At 37.0% G+C, this 21,706-nt stretch overlaps 1 protein-coding gene across 14 annotated transcripts in view; it reads left to right on the top strand.

Annotated features, from left to right (window-relative positions):
* Positions 1–21,706, top strand: part of PARD3 (par-3 family cell polarity regulator) — a 714,454-nt gene that overhangs the window by 336,456 nt on the left and 356,292 nt on the right. For all 14 annotated transcript variants that reach the window (XM_008568729.1, XM_008568725.1, XM_008568720.1 and 11 more), the window contains exons 4-5: positions 57–235; positions 19,309–19,440. In XM_008568729.1, the coding sequence (XP_008566951.1) occupies positions 57–235; positions 19,309–19,440 (311 nt within the window). The remainder of the gene's footprint in view (positions 1–56; positions 236–19,308; positions 19,441–21,706) is intronic.

Genomic DNA, 21,706 nt, shown 5'->3' with positions numbered 1-21,706 from the left:
TTGACCGTGGTGTTAAGTATCTTATTTTTAAACATAGTATTTTTTTGTATTTATAGATATGCCTCTTCATGTTCGACGAAGCAGTGACCCAGCTTTAATTGGCCTCTCAACATCTGTCAGTGATAATAATTTTTCCTCTGAAGAGCCTTCGAGAAAAAACCCCACACGCTGGTCAACAACCGCTGGCTTCCTCAAGCAGAACACTGCTGGTAGTCCTAAAACCTGTGACAGGAAGGTAACCACCTCTGCTTGTTCTTTGCATCCCTTCATCCCCTGTCTTCTTGGTATCAGTGATGAGTGCCAGCTGTTGGGTAGACCATTTAGTTCTAGGCCTTTTCACTTCAGCCCTCTGTGTGTGTATTATCAATTTCACATCAGACTTCAGATAACCTCCTATTTTATATCATGTTTGAATGTTCTGATAAAATTCAGTGCTATGCATGGTGTACATTTATTTATGTATCCATTTTTTGAGGAGATAATATATTTATAAGATTAAAAATGAAAACTTTCAATGGGAAATGTTTACCATATAAAGTGCTTTTCCTACTTTGTTTCACAGCCACCCGCAATTCTCTTCACAGGCAGTCCCTATATTTGCTTTTTGTATGTCTTTACAGGGATATTTTGTACACATATAAGCAAATATTCATATTGGCTTACGAGGTACATTAAATAACTTATAGTGTTGTGGACTTTTAAGGATGAAAGTGGACTTTATGATAATTTATTCTGACTACTCGATTGATCATGAGTCAGCGGTATAGTCAATAAAAATTTCTCCGTTGACCTAATTTATTTCAGTCTTTGACCTAATTTTAGTCTAAATAAATAAACTTTAGTTGAGACTATGTAGTCTATTTAAAAAAAAATTGGTTGTTAAGCTCTTTGTCATATATTCATACAGCACCCTTAACTTCCCATCGTGTTATACTGCTAACTTTTTACCCAATGAGCTTTAATCTGTCATTTTGTAGAATAGATGCTCAATAAACATCTGTGGAGTGAATTAACAAACTTTTAAAAATGCAGCCAATAATTTAGCACAGCATGTATTGAGAAATGTTGAGATAATACTAATCACATATTAATATCAAAATGGATTAGCTTGATATTTGCTTGATTTATCCTTTGCAGCTATGTAAAAAATGCCTGTATTAAATATTTAACTTTGTTTTGCATTGCAACAAAATCTTCTTTGTACTAGTTCAAGTAACAAGTATACATAAATTTAAATTGAGAAGAATCTAGTATTAAAAAAAAGTGTATTTTAGTTTCTGATTTTTTGAAGTAGTAATTTAACTGTTAGGTGAGTAAGCCTAATTTCACTCCCCTAAAATATTTTGTTATTATAGATTTGATGGGGAACCACATTGTGTATTATTAAGATTAGCTTGAAATTTTAGAGGACTTTATCATGCAGTAGACTATCCAAAGAAGCAGAATTCAGTTTATGAATAAGCCTCATGACATTTAATTTTTCTTCAGAATAGACCTAATTTACATGGATATTCACAAGTGAATGAATAAGTCAAGTTGGCAGTTTAAAAAAATTTGTTTCAACTGGATTTTCTACTTGAAGGATACAAGGTCAGAAATCATTGAGGTAATCAATTCAGCATCTTGGGCGTGTAATTTTTAGTTGCAGCAGACAGAACCTAAAACATAACACATATTTTAAACATAAAAGGACTTAGTACTTAGATTTTTTTTTTTTTTCTCCCACAAAATCATTCGACAGGCTTGCAGAGCAAGCCCTTGGCTGGGTCTGGGGAACTTTTACAAGTATGCAGTTAAAACACATCTGGGCCCAGGGATCTGCTCCTCCTGCCACTGTGAGGAGTCCAGGGACCTGAGGTGTTCCTACCCAAGTCTGCCCTGCAGACACTAGCACTGGGTCTTATTGTGTTCACGTTGCCTCCTGTCGTCTGTGAAGCTGGAGCCTAAACCCAGAAATGCTGCCGATAACAAGAAAAGTACTTGTTTCACAACCACCATTAAAATCTCACACTATTGAATGTGAATAGGCAGAATTCAATTTGTAAGCAGACTCCTGTCTGCAGGAGAGTCTGGGGTTGAGATGCTCATCGCCAGTTAACCATATCCACCTCACTGACTTAGTCTTAAATACCACGTAGCTATCATAGTAAAAAACTTGGGAAACTAGTAGAATACAAGAAAATGAAATTGCCTGTAATTTCAAAACCCAGCAACAACTTGTGTTAAAATGGCAGTGAATACACAGACACAAAAACACACAGAGTTGGAGTCTACATATTTATATCCTCATTATTTCTACATTTTCTCATAGGGATTTCCCCTGGTGTGAAATTTTTTTAGAAAATATTTTTAATGAATGCAGAATAAACATTATAAATATCAGTGTTGTGAGACATCCTTGAATATAATATTATTTGTATTAAAAGATTGTTATATATTCAACCAGCTTTTTCCCTATTTAATGTAGCCAAATGCCCACACTTTCTGTAGGAAAGGCCTTGATCTACATACATACATATATGCCTCTATATAAAATCATATTCACATACAGCACACATAAAGGGTAATGTGTAATGAATTAGTCTCTTGAATTTTCTTTGGCTTTACTTTTCAAATGCTAATTTACTAATCTTGCTGTCTGAACTTTATGCTGTTTGTATTTTAGTCTGAGAGTTTTATGTATACACAAGGGTACCTCAAAAGTTTGTGGAAAAATGGAAATAAAAGATAATATAAATCTTTCCATAAACTTTTTGAAGATCCCTCATACATATATGTTTGATTAAATGCTATCCTACTTTTAGTTATAAAAAGACTTCTCATCCTTTTAATATTCAGTTAGGATGTTGGAGGAAAACATACTTGCTGATCAGGCACAAAGCAATGCATTTATTAATTTCCATTGAGTCTCTGAGAGCTTATCTATGCTGGGTGATTTCTTGTATGATGCTTTAGGTTTTCTGTATAAAAACACAGAAATAAATGTTATGTCTTCATAGCCTTGTGATTCATTGATCTCTAAGGGTTAAAATAAGTTGACATTCTTGAATGACTCATTTACATTGTTATTTAAATGGCTTATATTCTTCCAGGTTAAATAAACAAAACAAATAAGTTTTAGAATCATCTTACCAATCATTTAAAATCTCTTGTTCCTGAGCAGTAAAGTTCCATTCTGATATGTTAGGACACTACCATGTCGAATTCTCTCCTGCGTTTTAACACCACAGATGAGAGGTGGAATCTTCCTACTTGAAATAGTGACAATATCTCATCCCACTACTAAACTTCGAGGGCAGTGTAGACAGACTTGGTGCTATGCCAGCAAAAAGCTTGGAGAGGCCACGGGTTCTACGGGCTTCAGGATTTTAAAAAATTCTTCATACTTTTATTTGGCTGTGAGACACAGAGGGGAGGGGAGTCTTGGCTTTTTGCCAAGTTCTTTGGGGTATTTACTCATCCCTGTTTCCAGCATTTCAAGGCTGAATGCCGTTTCCAACTGTTTTTAGAGAACATTTTGCTCACACTTTGTGTGGAAGGTATCTCGCTAGAAGCTGTATTTTCATTTGAGATTTTCTGTGTGGTTAATTTTTCATCCTAGGAAAGAGTATTTCAGTCAGTCTGAATACTTAAATCATTTTACCACCTCTTTGGTCATCCTTATTAAGTCAGTGTCACTGTGAATAGAGGCCAACTAGTCTGTGGAGAGTGTTTGATTCATCCCATCAAGAAAGATGTAATGAGGCACTTAGCAGAATCAGCCTACCATGAAGTTCCAAGGGTAAAGACTGTGTCCCGTTTCACTGTGCAGTTGTTACAGCCGTTGTACCTTCCCCCTAAATAATGAGAGGTGTTGCTTTTCTAAATTATAACCCACCCCCCACATTAGCATACATAGATTTAGTGTAAAAACCGTGTGTTGACAAATTTCCAAGAGAAATTCTTACCTGATTAGGGAAAGGGTAAGAAAGTAATAAGGGAACATATTGCGTTGGCATCATTAGTTTTTTTTTTTCCCTCCTTAAAGAGAGACCTTGGAATGTTTCTTAACCCCTGGGTTTATTATTTGTTTGATTTAGTTGCTTGACATGTTTGGTATCTTTCCAGTACCCTTGCTATGTGCAGCCTCCTGAAAGAGATGCTTTCTTAATTATGCCATTGTCATCTCTTTCTTTTCTATTAGAAATATGAGATCGTTCTTTTAAGTTTAGAAAATTTCTTTTATAATCATTTTTTGTAGTGCATTTTAAGGTTTCCCAAACAGTTTTTTTCTTTTTTTCCTTTTTGTCTTTTTTACTGACTGGTAATGGGATCGCAACCCTCGGTGTCGTGCCCGTACCAGGGACCGGCAACGGGATCGCAACCCTCGGTGTTGCGCCCGCACCGCGCTCAGCCAGTGAGCGGAACCAGTCTCCACATGGGATCCGAACCCTCGGCGGGAGCGCCGCCGCGCTCCCAAGCGGCGCACTCTCCAGTGTGCCACCGGGCCGGCCCCCAAACAGTTTTTTTCTGATACTACTATGTGTTCTTTGCATTTATAAAGTAATGAAAGGTATAAAGAAGCAGGTAAGTAATTTGAAATCTTGAAGGTGACTAGTATTGACATTTTGGTATATTAACTTCAGGACTTCTGTGGAGCACTGCTCTATGCAGATGTTGGATCTCCTTATTACCAATGGGGAATTATCCAACAAGTATAGTTTAATTTCCTGCAATTAAAAGAATTTCTGTTGTATTGAGAGAATTTTCCTATGTCTCATAAATATTGATAGCTTACATAATATTTTATCATGTACTGATTTTTTTTTTTTATTAGTTGGTGTTCATTAACTTTATTTGGTGGTTTTTCTGTTGACATTTATATTTTTGCCAATTTTGTTTGCTCTTATAAGCAGTCTTTAGAAGTACCCTTCAGAGAATATCCTTTTATATCAATTTGTGTTGACATCTCTGATTATTTTCTTAGACTAGAATCCTCAGGTAGACTTATTTGATCAAGAAGAACTTTTTAAAAGCCAATTGTTTTACATAATTAATTCATGAATATTAAGGGGTGGGGAGGGTGAGGGGGAAGTGAAGAAAACAAAGACGCGTCTTGTACTATTCCTGAGTTCCAAAAATTACTGTCTTACTATATAGCTGAATGGTTCTGTCTGAGTGTCTTCATGTTTACCTGTGGACTTTTAAGAGATGAAACACAGACATTCACTTGCACCAACAGATTTCTCTGCCAAGAAATTTGTGTGTGTTTCTTTAAAGCTCCTCTGTTGATTCCAGGGTTCTTTTTTTTTTTTTTGGAGACCCTCAGGTCTAGATGAAAAGAGAAAGTGTGCTTGCCTGTTAAGACAGGGCACATAGGAGTATCAGTGGTTATTTTGAGATATCTTCTTTTAGGCTAATTTTTTCTATCACAGTGGAATAGAATCTGAAACATTTCCTGTATTTGTTTTTGTGGTATTTCACTTTTCTTTATACTTTCGAAAATCAATTAAAATTAATTTATTTTGACTTTTTGAAAATATTACAACTCACTGAAATATCAGGTACTTCCTATCAATGAAATCTAGAATTGGAATGTTTTTTAGGTAGAAGTTATGATTAAAACACGGTTTCTGTCTACTGTTCCTTTGTGGGCCCTCCCTTTCCCACCCCACCCCCCACCTTAGTTCAAAGTACATTTGAATATATAGTGTCAAGATGTCAAATTCCCAGTAACATGTGTGAGGTCCCCATTGCTAATTTAGACACATGACACCTCCAGAAAATGCCTACTGCCCATTTTATTGAGAGTGAGAAAATATTTGCAGTTGATACGCAGACAGTATATTAACAATTAACATTGAATCCTACTCCAAGCTAGTCTAAAATAACTTCTTGCTTGTTTGCTTATTTATTATAAAGTGATATTCTACATTTACCTGTTTCTCTGCTTTCTCACTCCTTTCAAAACCCTTTGGTTCCTACTCTCCGTTTTTCCATATTTATTCTTTCGAATGTATAAAGCCAGTTGTCATATTGGTAAATTTGAAAATACTATTTTATTTTTAAACTAGTATAGTTGACCAGTTAACTATAAGAAAATGTTGTCTATTTTTTGGTTATTTGTGAGCCAAGCATAGCTGCTGGCAATATAGTAACCGTCCCAAAATCTCAAAGGACGAGCTGAGATAGTTCTTTAAAACCACGTTTCCTCTCTGACCGACCTACAGCTGTGGTTAATTTTCTGAGGCACTAGCTTTAAGAGAGATCCAGCTGAGAACTAGATCTTAGACTGTTCTGCTGCAGCGTTTGTATTTTCTGTTAAAGGTCTCTAAAACTATAAATTTCACCCTTCTATTTTGCATATTAAAAGATCTTAATTTGAATGCAGTTCATTTTTGGACTTCCAGTCATGACTGTTACAATCATTTCTACGGTAGCCAGACTTCAAGTGCCAAGCTCACCTAGTCTGAGTTGTTAATAACCTAGTCTCATCTATTCCTGTGCCACATTTAGGAATATAATCTGCCTTCACATGCTTTAAATATTGTAATTTGTGTTTGGAGTTTTAGAATCCTAAGGTGCTAATGAGAACATTTTTTTTTTCCTTTTTGTCTTTTTTACTGACCGGTAACGGGATCGCAACCCTCGGTGCTGCGCCCGCACCGCGCTCAGCCAGTGAGCGGGAACCGGTCTCCACATGGGATCCGAACCCTCGGTGGGAGTACCGCCGCGCTCCCACGCGGCACACTTTCCAGTGCGCCACCGGGCTGGCCCGAGAACATTTTTATTTGAGCAAGAATGTGATATTTTTAGAGTTCACAAACCACTCCAGGAATATAAATCCAAATAAGGCCAGAATCTTTTTTTTCTTTTTTACTGACCGGTAACGGGATCGCAACCCTCGGTGCTGCGCCCGCACCGCGCTCAGCCAGTGAGCGGGAACCGGTCTCCACATGGGATCCGAACCCTCGGTGGGAGTACCGCCGCGCTCCCACGCGGCACACTTTCCAGTGCGCCACCGGGCTGGCCCGAGAACATTTTTATTTGAGCAAGAATGTGATATTTTTAGAGTTCACAAACCACTCCAGGAATATAAATCCAAATAAGGCCAGAATCCTTGAGCACCCTCAAAGTTACATATAGTACAGTGGGAAATGAATATGTTACATGTATTTTTCTTGATGTTGGGGAGAAGACCAAGCTATAGCATTGATTAAATTATATTGAGCAAAAAATTCACAAAGTCTTTATACTCTTAAAAATAATTTGGCCTTGTTTTACCTTTTAAAGTTGATTTCTATTTTTACTTTATGATAATTTGGCTTATAAACTATCCATTTTGAGTCATGAAGTTAGATCTAGTCACTTCAAGCCCTGCATTAACAGGAAAAGTATCAGATGGATTTGTTTGCTAGCTGCTCCAGCTTTGAGCATCCTTGGTTTAATTTGTGTGGATTCCTAGTGCCATATGTTCTGGGCTGCCTTTGGAAAAATGTGTTCCACTCAATGTTAGAATGTGTTCTAGTCAATGGATAGAAATGGCTTCCATCTATCTTATCTTTAAGGCATACCTGTTTTCCAGGTTTTCAATATTTTCACTCTTGATCTTAGCCAAAAGGCGAAGAAGTAATCAGGTTTCAATATTTTTATGTAATGGTAGCCGCATTGTTTTGAGTACTTGCTCTTCCTAGGTACTATGCTATGCTTGGTGTGCTATATGTTATATCTCATTTAATCATCCTCTGAAGTATAAATAATGTCTCTATTCCCATTGATGAATAGGTAGAGCCTTAGAGACTTTAAATAACTTACCTAGTAGTTAAACCAGCTTTTAAATGATAAAGTTGTAATATGAACCCAGATTGTCCACTTTTAAATTCTGTGCTGTTAACAAGTGTGCCACTTTGCAACACACTTATAGATTATGCATATGGCCAAACGTCCATTTCTTTTTTTTTATTTTTATCCTTTTTGTCTTTTTTCATGTCCGGCAACGGATCGCAACCCTCAGTGTCGCGCCCGTACCGGACCGGGACCGGCAACAGGATCACAACCCTCGGTGTTGCTCCCACACCTCGCTCAGCCAGTGAGCGGGAACCAGTCTGTATGTGGGATCTGAACCCTCGGCGGGAGCGCCACCGCGCTCCCAAGCGGTGCACTGTAGCAGTGTGCCACCAGGCCGGCCCCAAATGTCCATTTCTTTGAATATTTTAAACTAGGATATTTTGTAATCACTTTATCATATGAGGGCACCTCAAAAGTTTATGGAAAAATAGAATTGAAAGATTATATGATTCTTCCATGGTTCTGAGGTATCCTTATATTTATCTCCTCTAAAACTTTCTGGTAAGCAACTTTAAAATATGAATATAAGAGTAATATTCATTTAGTTATTATTATTAGAATTGGCATAATTTTTATAAACCTCACCAAGTCTATGTATGTACATTTCAGTCTCAAGTAAAAATATTCTAGCTTTATTAACATCACTACCAATAACTGATATTTATTTCTTTTCCCTCCTAGTTTTGTGTTTGTCTGTTTCTCTAATCCTTGTGATTTATATTGTTATTGTTGTTCTTGTGATTGAGAAATGGTATACTAGCCCCTCTTCTTGAGGTCCTATGCACATTGCTCAGAACAGTTTAATAACAAAGTAAATAATGATACAGTTGGATTATAATCCAAGGACTAATGTAAATATCCACGAGTCCATATTGATGTTAGCAGATCATCGAATAAAAAGCAAGTGTATGTGAAGGGACAAATTTCCTTACAGAAGAATTCCAGATAATATGTGCACTACTACTCCCTCCAGAAGGTGAAGCTTAAATCCCTTCCTCTTAAGGATTGGCTGTACTTAGGAGATAAAGTGAAAAATACTCACCTTATACTGGAGAAACATGGTAGACTCACCTTAACTGTATGATCAAGGTTAATAACAACAGTGATAGGTATTGATGAAATCGTGTACCCATGATATAATGGGATGAGACTGGCACCTCACCTCAGTAGTTCCCCCCCACCCCAAATTCATAACTCCTGTTTAATCATGAGGTATCAGCTGGCAAACCAAAACTGAGGGACATTCTACAAAATAACTCACTAGTATTCTTCAAGAGTATCATGGAAAACAAGGAAAGACTGAAAAACTGTCCCAGATCAGAGAAGACTAGGAGACATGATGTCTAAATGCAATTTGGGATCCGTGATCAGGTCCCAGCACAGAACAAGGACATTGGTGAAAAAACTGGTGAAAGGCAAATAAAGTCAATAGTGTAGTTAGTATGATACCAAGGTGAATTGGTTAGTTGTGAGAAATAGGAATGTATGTGCTATGGTTAGGTAAAATGCTAACGTTAGAGGGAGTTGGGCGAGAAGTACACAAGAGCTCTCTGTACTATCTTTGCAAGTTTTCTGTAAATCTAAACATTTTTCCAAAATAAGTTTTTTAAAACTTAGCTTTACAAGGTAGATTGTATCATCTACCGTTTGTGCTGAGAATCAGCAATGGTAGTTAATGCACAGGTAATTCTCTGTGAGGCTTCTGACATGCCTGATCATTCCCTGAAATGTGTGTTTTCTCGTTGGAAATGAGTTATATTAAGAGTTCTTCAACTGATTTTATTAATAACTGATTTGTGGTTGGCACTCTTCTCCATGGCAAGCCTGAATTTGGGAAAGGCTCAGTGGTTTTAAATGTGCTGTATTCTCATGGCTGGGTACTACCACTTTTGTGTTTAGTTTTTGTTGGGGCATCCTGATGCAACAGCTGTTTAGTTTCCACTTTAGTCAGATTGTTAGGTTTTTTGGTGGAGGCACTCAACAGGAATTACTCAAAAATTCCCTGAATCACATTTTCTAAAATTATAATTCTCAGTAATACTTTGGAGACAAAAATAGTCCTTGAACATTAATATCCTGCTCAGAGAACATGCTTTTTCTGCTGGTGGAGTTGGAAAGCGGGACTTAATTCTTTAGAAGTTTGTGCCATCAATTTCTGAACACTAAATGCTTCCTGTGTGGAGGTATAATTCTCCAGAAAAGTCATTATTATTATATCAGAAGCAATATATATGATAAGATTATGATAGTGGAAATAAGCATTTTCTACATTTTCAAAAATGTCTCTGTGGAAATGGTTTACTGAGGAGGCAGTTGTACAGTTAAGGGAAGAACTAAAGCTAAAGGAGAAATTTAAGGTAGACTGTACCTAGGGACTTTCACAGAAATTATCTGATTTTTATGCTAATCCATCCACTCCATTGAAGTTTTGATTGTGGGCTGAAAAATGAAAGAAGAAATTGCTAATATTTTACATTGGTAGACTAGTTATAAATGATGCAAGTGTCTTGATTTTCAAATTTTAGTGATTTCTTTAACTGTATATTTATACATATACATTCCTTTTTAATTTCAGGTGAAAATATTTAGGTAGATAAATATAAAAGATTTATGATGTGCATTGAGGTAATTCATAAGACCGTAGATATTTTGGAACTAGGCAACTACTATAAGTATTTTACTTTCTCTCCTTCATCCTTTGTATCTCTTCCTTTCTTCTCTTGGTATTTTGCGAAGTGCTCTTGATGCAAAATGCTATTGTTACTTGTAACTGTAGTATTGATGTATAAACATTTAGAGTTGCGTATTTTTGAAAGAAAATGAAATGTGGATAGATACTTCTTGCCTTCAAAGTAAGAAAAAATAGTTTTTCGAAGTAGTTGGAGAAAATGAGCCAGGCTTTTCAAAATTTAGCCTGACCTGAAATTTTTATATTTTGTGTTTTCTCATACACTAACTCTTGGCTTACGGAATATAGGTCAAGCATGGTGGTCCCATGTTCTCTGTTCCTGACATTTGCTGATTGTACAATGCCCAAGGTTCTAGGAGAATTAAGTGGCCACGTTGGTTTTTATTAAGTACTGTGCAAGAGATCAAACGGGAGCTGCTATTTCTGCTGCTTCCCCTTTGGCTCTGTTCTGTAGCTCTTCAGAGTCCAAGAGGAGATAATATTTTTGTAGTTTGGGAGAAAATTAAAACTTCCGTCCTCATCCACCTCCTCCTCATCCCCTTCTGTATGTTTTCATAGGATAAAGAAGATAATCCCAGTTATACCTGGAAAGAGATCATTGCAATTTATAACAATTTTAAAGCAAACATTTTATTATTCTTAAGACTAGTATTTATCAATGAACCAACTATCTCTGATGTAAATATAACTTGTGATTGAAGATTATAGAATTGTTTTGCCCTACTTTATGTACAAGAATTCAGGAGATACTTTCCCATGCGAGGGGATCACCGTGTAGGGTTGCCTGGATATCAGAAGTTACTGCCATTACTCATGTAAACTGTGGTTCCGATTAGATGGTAGAATGCAAGGTTGGAAATCACATTACCAAGAAATTGAGTGGGTAGCAGTAACCACAGGAACCGGATGGCCATCGTAGTCTCTGCAGAGCACTTGTTATAACTTCTGTGGACCCTGTTTCTTCTTTCAGCAGTAAGAAGTTAAGCTGGATGTTATCTAGTTTGTTCCTTGTAGCTACGAAATTCTGGATCTAAGATTTCTCAGAGCGTTCTGAACTGTTGAGGTGGAAGTACAACAGGTACAGTTGTCGAGCTGAATTGTTGAAGTGGATTAGGGACAACTGAGAGAAATGTTTCAAACAAGTGGCCTGAATGAGTCTGAGTTTTGCAGATCTTTCTCTTCTTAGATTCCCTGGTCTTCTCCACAGACAGACAGGAGTGGAGGAAGGGGGGTGACAGGGGAGGGAGAGGGGGTGGCTTCAGAGAGCTCTGTGCCCTTTGTCAGACCTGCATCTCTGGGAGAGATTTTGACCAATCCTTTTTCATGTTGGGTCCCTTTATGTTCACAACCTGATGCTGATCCCTATCCTGTGCCTTTTTTTTTTTTTTTTTTTTTTTTTGGTCTGAAATGAAGACTATTAACAAGGTGCTGGCCAGCTGTAGGCTGCAAGTTAAAACTAAAATGTTATGCTTCTGGTTTTGTTATCTTATCAACCTGAAGGGTTTGCTCTGTGACAGGAAACGTATTTGCATACTTAATTGTAATTCTCACATGTGTACCTCTGTATTAGAGTTCCAACATGATTTTTTTTTTTTTTTTCCATTTTCAGCATTCAGTTTCCCACTGAACTAAATGTAGTTTCACGATCTGGAAGTAATTGAGCATATATGGAAAAGGCACTGTCACATGTGGAGAATGATCAATCAGAATTTTCAGGCCAGGGGCCGGCCTGGTGGCGCACTGCTACGGTGCGCTGCTTGGGAGCGCAGCGGTGCTCCCGCCGAGGGTTCGGATCCCACATACAGACCGGCCGCTCACTGGCTGAGCGAGGTGCGGGCGCAACACCGAGGGTTGCGATCCCGTTGCCGGTCCCAGTCCGGTACGGGCGCGACACTGAGGGTTGCGATCCGTTGCTGGTCACGAAAAAAGACAAAAAGGGAGAAAAAAAAAAAAAAAAGAATTTTCAGGCCAGAATGAATTTTAAGAACTATGGATGATATCTTTAACATTTCAAAGGGAAAAAAGCTAATATAATTGGATGTACATACTGGGAGATTTTATTTTGTACATAATTAATATGCTTGGATAAATTATTTTCAACTTCTGTTACTAATTCCTCTTCAAAACTTAAACTCAGTCTAAAAAGATTTCTAAAATAGACATTTAAAAATAAAATACTTATGGGCCAGCCCGTGGCTCACTCAGGAGAGTGCGGTGCTGATAACACCAAGGCCACGGGTTCGGATCCCATATAGGGATGGCCGGTTAGCTCACTGAGTGAGCGTGGTGCTAACAACACCAAGTCAAGGGTTAAGATCCCCTTGCCAGTCATCTTTTAAAAATAAATAAATAAAATAAAATACTTATTACTCATGAAATGTGAGCTAAAAAGAGGTGCTATAAGTGTTTTGGTATTCAAAATCTCTGGATTTTGACCGAATCATGTTTAAAAAATTAGAGTGTCGGTGTAACCAGTGTTTCTTTTTGCAAGTTCTGCCACAGTTTAGCAGACTATGTATCTGTCACTAATGACCTCAACTTGGTTCATTTGACAAAAATGTATGGGTGTCTCCTTAATGCTTCTCATTAATAGTTCTTAAGAATGTGGGGGAAAACCTAATATTGAAAAGGAAAGTAAGATGTACACGTATACCAGTATTTGTGCTCATTTGGATTAGGAGTTACTGATAATATAGGAATGAATTGCTTGACTTTGATCAGCCACGTTAGGTATTACATGTAGGACATTGGTCCCTTCGTGGGTTTCAAATATTGCTTTTTCATTATATTTGAAAATAGGCATGCACCTAAGGTAAGTGATGATGAATACTGTGCTTGGACTAAAATCCTGTGTTTTCATATTTTAAGAAATGTCTTAATAGGCATGTAATTGGTTTAGATTGACAGGGACTGCCAAACTTTCTGCCTTTATTTACAAGTTAGTTATTGTACCTACTTTTAAAAATTTTTATGTTTGAATAAGTTTATTACTGTCTTTCTGTCTCTCCTCTCTCTCTCATTCTCATTTATTTTTTAGAGGTTGATTTGAAGTCAAAAAAGTATGTTGACAACAATCCTATTTGCAGACCATTTTATGGCTGTTACCTCCTCATAAACTGTACCTTGGCATTGCTTCCAAGGTCTTGCTCTGGTGTAGCCATTAGGAGGCACAAAAGATAAACTCTGGCCCCAAACACAGTCAAGCCCCAAAGGAGTCTGCTACATTTAATCAGCAACATGATTACTGATGATTTTAGAAAGTTTCATATAATTTAAAAAAAAAATCATTATCCTAAGTCATAATTACTTATTTCACTTGAGTGTCATGATTTCAGGTTATATATCCTGAAAATAGTCGCCTCTTTTTTTGTATATGATTTCTTGGAGGAATAATAAAGTGGAAAATTAAATTCTCTTTTACCACAGTGCATAGTTGAAAATTTTGTTAGTTTAAAATCTTAACATCACATGGGAATATTTGAAACCATACGATGCATAGAGGGTGCAAAAGTGAAATTTTTATGCGTTGGGTGTTTTGTATTTCAAGATATGGTGATTCCTCATGATTTTTAAAAAAGTGTTTGAAATTTTTGCTCTGAAGCAAAGTGGAATGTAGTTGGGTTTCCTATGCTAACATAGAAATGTGCATTACTTCTATAATGTTCATGAAATAATCCTGATTTCTGCAATGTAAGAATGTAGGCTTGCCAAGAAATCTGACCATCAGCTAAATAGCTGTTTCTGGGAGATAAAGCCTTGGAGTTACAGCTTAGGATGCCAGAAATAAGCTTCTGTCTCAAGGCACTGGGTGGGTTCATGTGATTTCTTTTTATTGAATTGTAATTGGCTTGAGGAGGGGTGAAGGGGAGATAGGACAGTTACTTTTCCTACTCTGGAAGAGATTTGCTCCATAACCAGGGTACTGCTACAAGGGAGCAGCAAATTAGTACGCATTTCCCAGCCTGGGTGGCTTTTTGACACCTGACGATGTGGCAGTACATTTAGATGATAAGAAAAATCCCTGATCACAGCAGGAACATCTGTTTTTTTCCTGGCAAGAGGGAAAGTTTCCCTCCCAGTACAAAGCTGAGTGGCTGTTTGGGGCAGCCTCATAAGTGGAGAATTAAAGTTAGAATTAAAAAAAAAAAAAGAGTAATTCCTTTTGGTATTTTTTCTTATGTAATCTTTAAGATAAAGTAGTACTGTAATAAATTATTTCTTGTTGTTAGCAAATTTAATAATCATTAGGAGTTTTACGTATTGGTAGTACTGATAGATTTGACATTTAACAAGGTACAGAATGAAGGCATTAATTTGATCAAAGAGTGAAGCAGATTAAAATCACACTCACCAATTTATTATAAATACAGCTCTAACTTGTTGCAAAAATATTAATCCCAATAAAATTTGATGGTTTGGTTTTCCCATTAGGTTATGAAGTGTATGTTTGATGTAAAATTTTTGACTTTTATGTAGTTGTAGATTCATTCATAAATGAGTGTATGTAGTCTTGCGTAGATATAGTTAAGCCAATCATATTTTTAAAATTATTTACACTAGCTCAAATATTTTTAAGTTGAAATAGAATATACTATATACATTTCAACGGGAAATTGAATATTTAAATGTATGAGTGTACTTCAAAAAGTTCATAGGAAAATAGACCTAAAAGATAATACAAATCTTTCCATGAACTTTTTGAAGTACCCTTGTATATTGTGATGTGAATATACACTGTATGTTATAATGTCTTTTGATGCACTTAATGTCATAAATACAGAATCACAGCTTTACAGGTCTACACTCTTTGTATGCACTTGATCCAAACTTCAGGCAGGATTGTGAGGAAGAACATGGGTGAACCTGCATAGTGCCATCAACAAAATAATATATATGTTTCATAGTGATTAATAATATATTTTCAGGGCCGGCCCGGTGGCGCACTGCTACAGTGCGCCGCTTGGGAGTGTGGCAGCGCTCCCGCCGAGGGTTCGGATCCTACATACAGACCGGCCGCTCACTGGCTGAGCGAGGGGTGGGGGCAACACCGAGGGTTGCGATCCCGTTGCCGGTCCCGGTCCGGTACGGGCGCAACTCTGAGGGTTGCGATCCATTGCCGGTCACGAAAAAAGACAAAAAAGGAAAAAAAAAATATATATAATATATTTTCAAAATTCTTCACTTAGTTGATAATGATTTAAGATTACTGTAATTTACTGGACTTTTCATACATTATGCTTGAATTAATACATAAATTAATTATTGGCCTTGCCATGAATTAGGGAAACATTCATTCATTCATTTGTTCATTCATTTATTTATTTATTGGCTGGCCAGTACAGGAATCAAACCATGGACCTTCGTGTTATGAGCATCGGTCTAGCCAATTGAGCTAGACCCAGAAAATTGTTCTTCTTTCCCCCCCCTCACAGCTAGCTGCATGAAAATTGTTTTATGAGGGGTTCATGTCAGTTTTGTTTTTCTTACCTGTTAACTCCTCGAAGTTGATTCCATAAATATAAAATTAAAGAATTTTCCATGTACAGTGCAAAATGATAGAGCTTTTGATCTTTAGCCATTGTCTCCCTTAGTATGATTACTCTCTGGTACCCTGCTGCAGGAATTACATGTCATAATTGACTTAATAACAATGGTGTACATCTTTTAGTATAAATGTAAAAATGCAATCTTTGCATTTCGGTAAAAATACATTTCATTGAAGTTTATCTTGATACCTTTTAAAAGCAACCCCTTAAACAACTTATAAAGTGTTCTTTTAAAATTTCAGGATTCTGAAACCATATGACATAGGAAACATAAAAAATATTCAAGAAAAAGCCATTTACGTTGGTGTAGACCACAGTGCTAAGTGCTTGGGTTTAAAGGTGAATGGTGATCTTCTGCCCAGGCTTCACTGTAGTAGTGGAAATAGCAATTTTAAAAATTAGCTAAATTATAAGTTGGAACTATAATTAAAGTAAAATTAGGATATAGTGGTAACAGAGCATGACATGATTAGTTCTATTGAGAATCAGGGAAAGCTTCTCAGAGAAAGTAGCATTTAGAATGGTCTTTGGAGCATAAGTATTTCTCTAGAAGAAATGTTAGACGTCTAGGCTCAAGAAAAGCAGGAGAGAAGGTGAAGACGTATGTGTGGTGCAGCAAGCACCATCGTCTGAAAGTTCCCTGCTCTGCCTATAGCATTTGCCACGGGCGTGATGTGATCCAACACAGGCTTTAGAAAAATCTCTGCCAGGAAGCAGTGGAGAACATTGTCAGAGAGGATAAGGCTGGAAGTGTCCAGTTCGAAGGTCATTATTACAGTTTCAAATGAGAGACAAGTTGGTCCTGAACTAGGGTTATGGCCAAAGAGTAAAATCGTGGCAAAAAACTTTGGATCAACAAGACCTAGCAACTGTGGAGATTAAAGAGGGAGGGAAGAGATGAAGATGATTCTGAATATTTTGGGGAGGGTTGCATGTGTTGATATAGGAGGCCAGTTTCATTTTGGATGTATTGAGTTTTGAGGTATCTTTGGGACATCCTATTGGAAATTTAGATCATGAATTCAGGAAAAAGGAAGTGTTGAGAAGTTGTTAGGGTGGAAGGTTTTGAAATTGAGCACTTTTTGAGCTCATCTGGAGATCTAGGAATAAGCAATCCATAGATAGAGCCAGCAAGGGCCCCTTACGAGAAGGGGACCAATGACAAAGATTCAGAAGGAGCAGAGGAAGTACCCATAGTGCACCAGACTCTAGACACCAAGAAAGCTGAGATTTCTGTGGTGTCTGATCTCTTCCTTTTTTTTTTTTTTTTGTCTTTTGTCTTTTTCCGTGTCCGGCAACGGATCGCAACCCTCAGTGTTGCCCCCGTACCGGACCGGGGACCGGCAACGGAATCGCAACCCTCGGCGCTGCTTCCCGCACCTCACTCAGCCAGTGAGCGGGAACCGGTCCGTATGTGGGATCTGAACCCTCGGGCGGGAGTGCCGCTGCGCTTCCCAAGCGGCGCACTATCCAGTGCGCCACCGGGCCGGCCCTGATCTCTTCCTTTAAAGATGTATTTTTTTTCTTTTCAAGTGATATTTTGTCACTATGCAAATATCCAGTTCTCTATTTACTTTTCACATAACAGTTTTAGCATCTATCACTTATCTTAGCCTGAATTAATTATTTCATTAGGAATTGAAAATGGTGATTTTTCTAATTCCATTATTTGTTCTACTTCCCTTCCTTGGCATAGCTCCTGAAAATAGAAGCTTCCCCTCATCACATGGCACTGATGGTTTCTCTGAAAACCTCCTCCTGAAAGGACAGGATAGACTTCTAATACTTCCTGTTTCATTATTTATTTTCTAAGTAAGGACTTGGTATAATAATCACCTCAAATGGTGGAAAATGAGTATAAAAGCCAGGTTTCTCAACAGTGGTAGTATCAAGATCCTTGGCATAAAAGTCGTATATGCTTCATCATGTTTCCAGTTGTTTTTCTCTTTGTAGACATTTAAGGTTCTGTCACAAGTAAATGTATCTGCCTTTTATGACTTGAATTTCTTTTCAGTGTATTTATGGACTATCATATGAAACAATATTTCCTTTCTTTTTTTTCTGAAGCTCAAGGTTTAAGGAGAGACTCGTAGCATTTTGAGATACCCTGAGCCTTAGTTTCTTCATTTCCTTTGTTGTTTTCTTTAGACTTTGTCCATGTCTTCTCCTGACCATTTCCATGTTTCTGTAAGCCAGGTCAGTCCCTAATCCCTGGGCATGGAGCAACATCCTTAATTTTCCCTGAATTTTTTTTGCACTTGTGGTTTTGCTTCATTACAGCTTTCTCAAGTTGCAGTGACCGGAAATATATAGAATTTTTCTAGCAAAAACTTACTTGCAGCTAAAGTTTAATTCTGCTACTGAATTTTAACATATTATTTTAGTTTTTGCAAGTTAATTCTTCAAGTTTATAAAATTTTATGTCAAAATTTATATTGGTAAATGTTTGTAGATTTTTTTCCCCCTGTGTCACAGTATTGACATAGGTCCAAGACTGTCAAGCTTTATTCTCTGATGGAACTCCAAAAGTAGGAGAAAATAGTATCCTAGTCTACAGCTGAGGTCTATGCAATGCAAACCTGTTTTATTGCATTTTTTTTGTTTCTTTGTGTGTACTCGGTACTCATATAGTTTAAGTAGTGAAGAATAAGCATAAATGTAGAATTAAGAGAGTAGATTAACAGAGTTAATGCTGACTACTAGCTTATGAAGTAGATATCAGAACAGCCCAAAGAATTTTAAGTCTCTTACCTAAAGTCGCAAAACTGCAAGGATCAAAAGAAAGAGCAAATTTATTAGTCTTCCTTGTTTTCAGCATTTTTGATTAATTATTGAAAATATTTCACAATTATAATCATGAGATTGGAAAGAAGACACGAGAAAATGCCATGATTCAGAGATGGTAAAAGTCTTTATAGAAATATTTTTCACTTTTTTTGGTACAACTTCTGGACCTGGGGAGATCAATTTGGGTGTGACTGCAGAATATAGTGCTTTGCCTATTGTGTGCGTACATGTGTGGCCACTTTTCCTGCTGTAGTCATAAGACTTCTCTATCCTCAGAACATGACTACATTTCTGAGGTCTAATCTGGTGAAATGTGCTCAATCAGCTCTTTTATATGGGCTTGAAAAAATATTTTAAACATGTAGAATTACTTTTCTACTGCTTTTGAAAAACCAAGTGCATCAATAATTTGCCAGGTCTGGTTTTTTACAAGACACCTTTTTGGTTTTTTTTGAATAGAAAGATGAAAACTACAGAAGCCTCCCTCGGGATACAAGCAACTGGACTAACCAATTTCAGAGAGACAATGCTCGCTCATCTCTAAGTGCCAGTCACCCAATGGTGGACAAGTGGTTGGAGAAGCAAGAACAGGTAACACAATGATTTCTTCTACATGTGTCCTCCCTTCTATAACATCCTATCCCAGCTATTCTGTTTTCCATAGAGGCTGTACTAATTTATGTTCCCAACAGCAGTGTACAAGAGTTCCTTTTTCTCCATATCCTAACTAATGTTTGTTATCTTTTGCCTTTTTGAGAATAGCCATCCCAACAGGTGTGATGTAATATCTCACTGTGATTTTGATTTACATTTCCCTGAGGATTAGTGATATTGAACATCTTTTAATAGTTTTGTTAATCAAAACCCACATTTTTGGTTACTTGGTTACTTAGTTATTTTCTTTAAAAAGTTTATATGGATGGAAAATTAGGTGAGTATTCAGTGACAGAATGTTTTTTTATTTATCTCTTCTAATTATTTTAAAAATTATTAATAAATCTGTTCCCTAAATACTGAAATAGCTGTTTTTCAATTTAGATTAGTGATCTTAGTGGAAAGAAATTGTAAGCATTTTGCATATTTTATCTCAGTCTCTGTTTGACAGTATAAACTCCTTAAATAATTTTGTGTACCTGGGGTGTTCAAATATGAAACAGCAAAAAAGGACAGTGTGTCTTGGACACTGGACTGATTTTTATTATACAGCAAATGTTAGCATACAACCATTGTATGATGGAAATAAATTGATTTTATTATTTTTTATTTTTATTTTTTTGGCAGCTGGCTCATCCAGGGATCGAACCCTGGACCTCAGTGTTACCAGCACCATGCTCTAACCAACCGAGCTAACTGGCCAGCCCCAGGAATAGTTTTAAATAATAAAAATACCCATGGAAGTTCTAACAAGGAAACAATTTTCTCAAAATAATACATACTTTAAAATTAATTGATGTTATTACTTCATTATCACTTTGAAATAAACATTTCTGAAATTTAGGTAATTTAGTCTGGGCAATGGAGTCAGACTGGCTGGTTACCAGCTATTTACCCTGTATGAGGTTTAGGCACATCACTTAACTTGTGTGTATACATTAGTTTACTCATCTAGCAGATGGGGATAATCCTAACAACTTGCTCAGGGGGTTGTAAAGTCATGTAATACCCATGAAGGGCTTAGAATCATGCCTGATAGCTAGAGACGCTGAATGTATTAATATATTATTTAGAAAAAAATCACTGGAAATATTTGTTATTCATGTGACAGGAAGGCTGGGGGTTAAATTTGAACCTGAGCAACCTCATGGAGGATGTGGGTTCTCCATCTTTTTAGGGAGCCCCTCCACAGGGCCATGTGCTTCAGCTTGTCCTTTCCTATCAGAGCCCCAACCATCACATCGTAGCACAGAGGAAAGGGGACAGGGCCTTTTTCTTCCTTGTGGCTTTTTAAAAAAGCAAATAAACCTTTCCCACAAGTCTCCCAACAGATGCCCCTCCAGTGTTTTGCTGGCCAAAATTGCATTACTTGTCTGCCCATTTCTAAATCAAAGGGAGAAGAAATAAGAAATACCCATGGTGGTTATGGGAATTGAGCTTGACCTCCTGGAGCTATGGGTGGGGGAGGGGGCTGTGTGGTTTACCTTCCCTGAAACGCAGTCTCTCATCACTGAACGCAAGTGGGGTCTGTTAAAGCAAGAAGGGAAGGATGGTGTGGGCAAGGGTGCAAGTGACAACCAACACCTTTAGCTAATTATGCTAAATACACCATTTTTTAAAGCAAAATTAGGACAAAGAGTTTGGTAGCCCAGAGTTTCTAAAATGTGATACATTAAGTTATATTATAAAGCTATGACTTTTATCCTACTAATACAGTTGCATATCTGTTGTTAAGGAAGTAGTATACTTTTTCTTTGTAATTTTGGTATAAAATAGTTTCTTTTTAACCAAAAGGGGATTGCATTAAGAGGCCACACATTTTTTTCCCCAAGGACTGAACCTTGATTTGCTTCTGTTGAAGTTATTTGAAGTATTTGTTTTATGATATGCAGGTTTTTAAAAAACAGGTACGCCTTTAGTCTATGTAGACATCCCAATCCTAAAAACATCTTCTTATTCCTTGGCTTAAGTTTAAAAAATGTTGACCCATTCACTAAATTTGATACGAGAGAGACAGTCTACCTGGAGGAGTAGAAACCATTGATGAGTTCACATCAGATGCAGGATAATTAATTAGACTGAAATCCATTTAACAAGGCAAGAACCATAAAAACAAAATAAAGCAAAAGCCATATTAAAATTTTTGCTAGAAGTAAACACTGTTTGTGCAGAAGAGGAAAAATAGGTTATACTTTATATGCTG

The sequence above is a fragment of the Galeopterus variegatus genome, unplaced genomic scaffold (assembly GCF_000696425.1).
Source record: "Galeopterus variegatus unplaced genomic scaffold, G_variegatus-3.0.2 Scaffold436, whole genome shotgun sequence".
NCBI lineage: Eukaryota > Metazoa > Chordata > Mammalia > Dermoptera > Cynocephalidae > Galeopterus > Galeopterus variegatus.
This window is presented reverse-complemented; position numbering and strand designations above follow the sequence as displayed.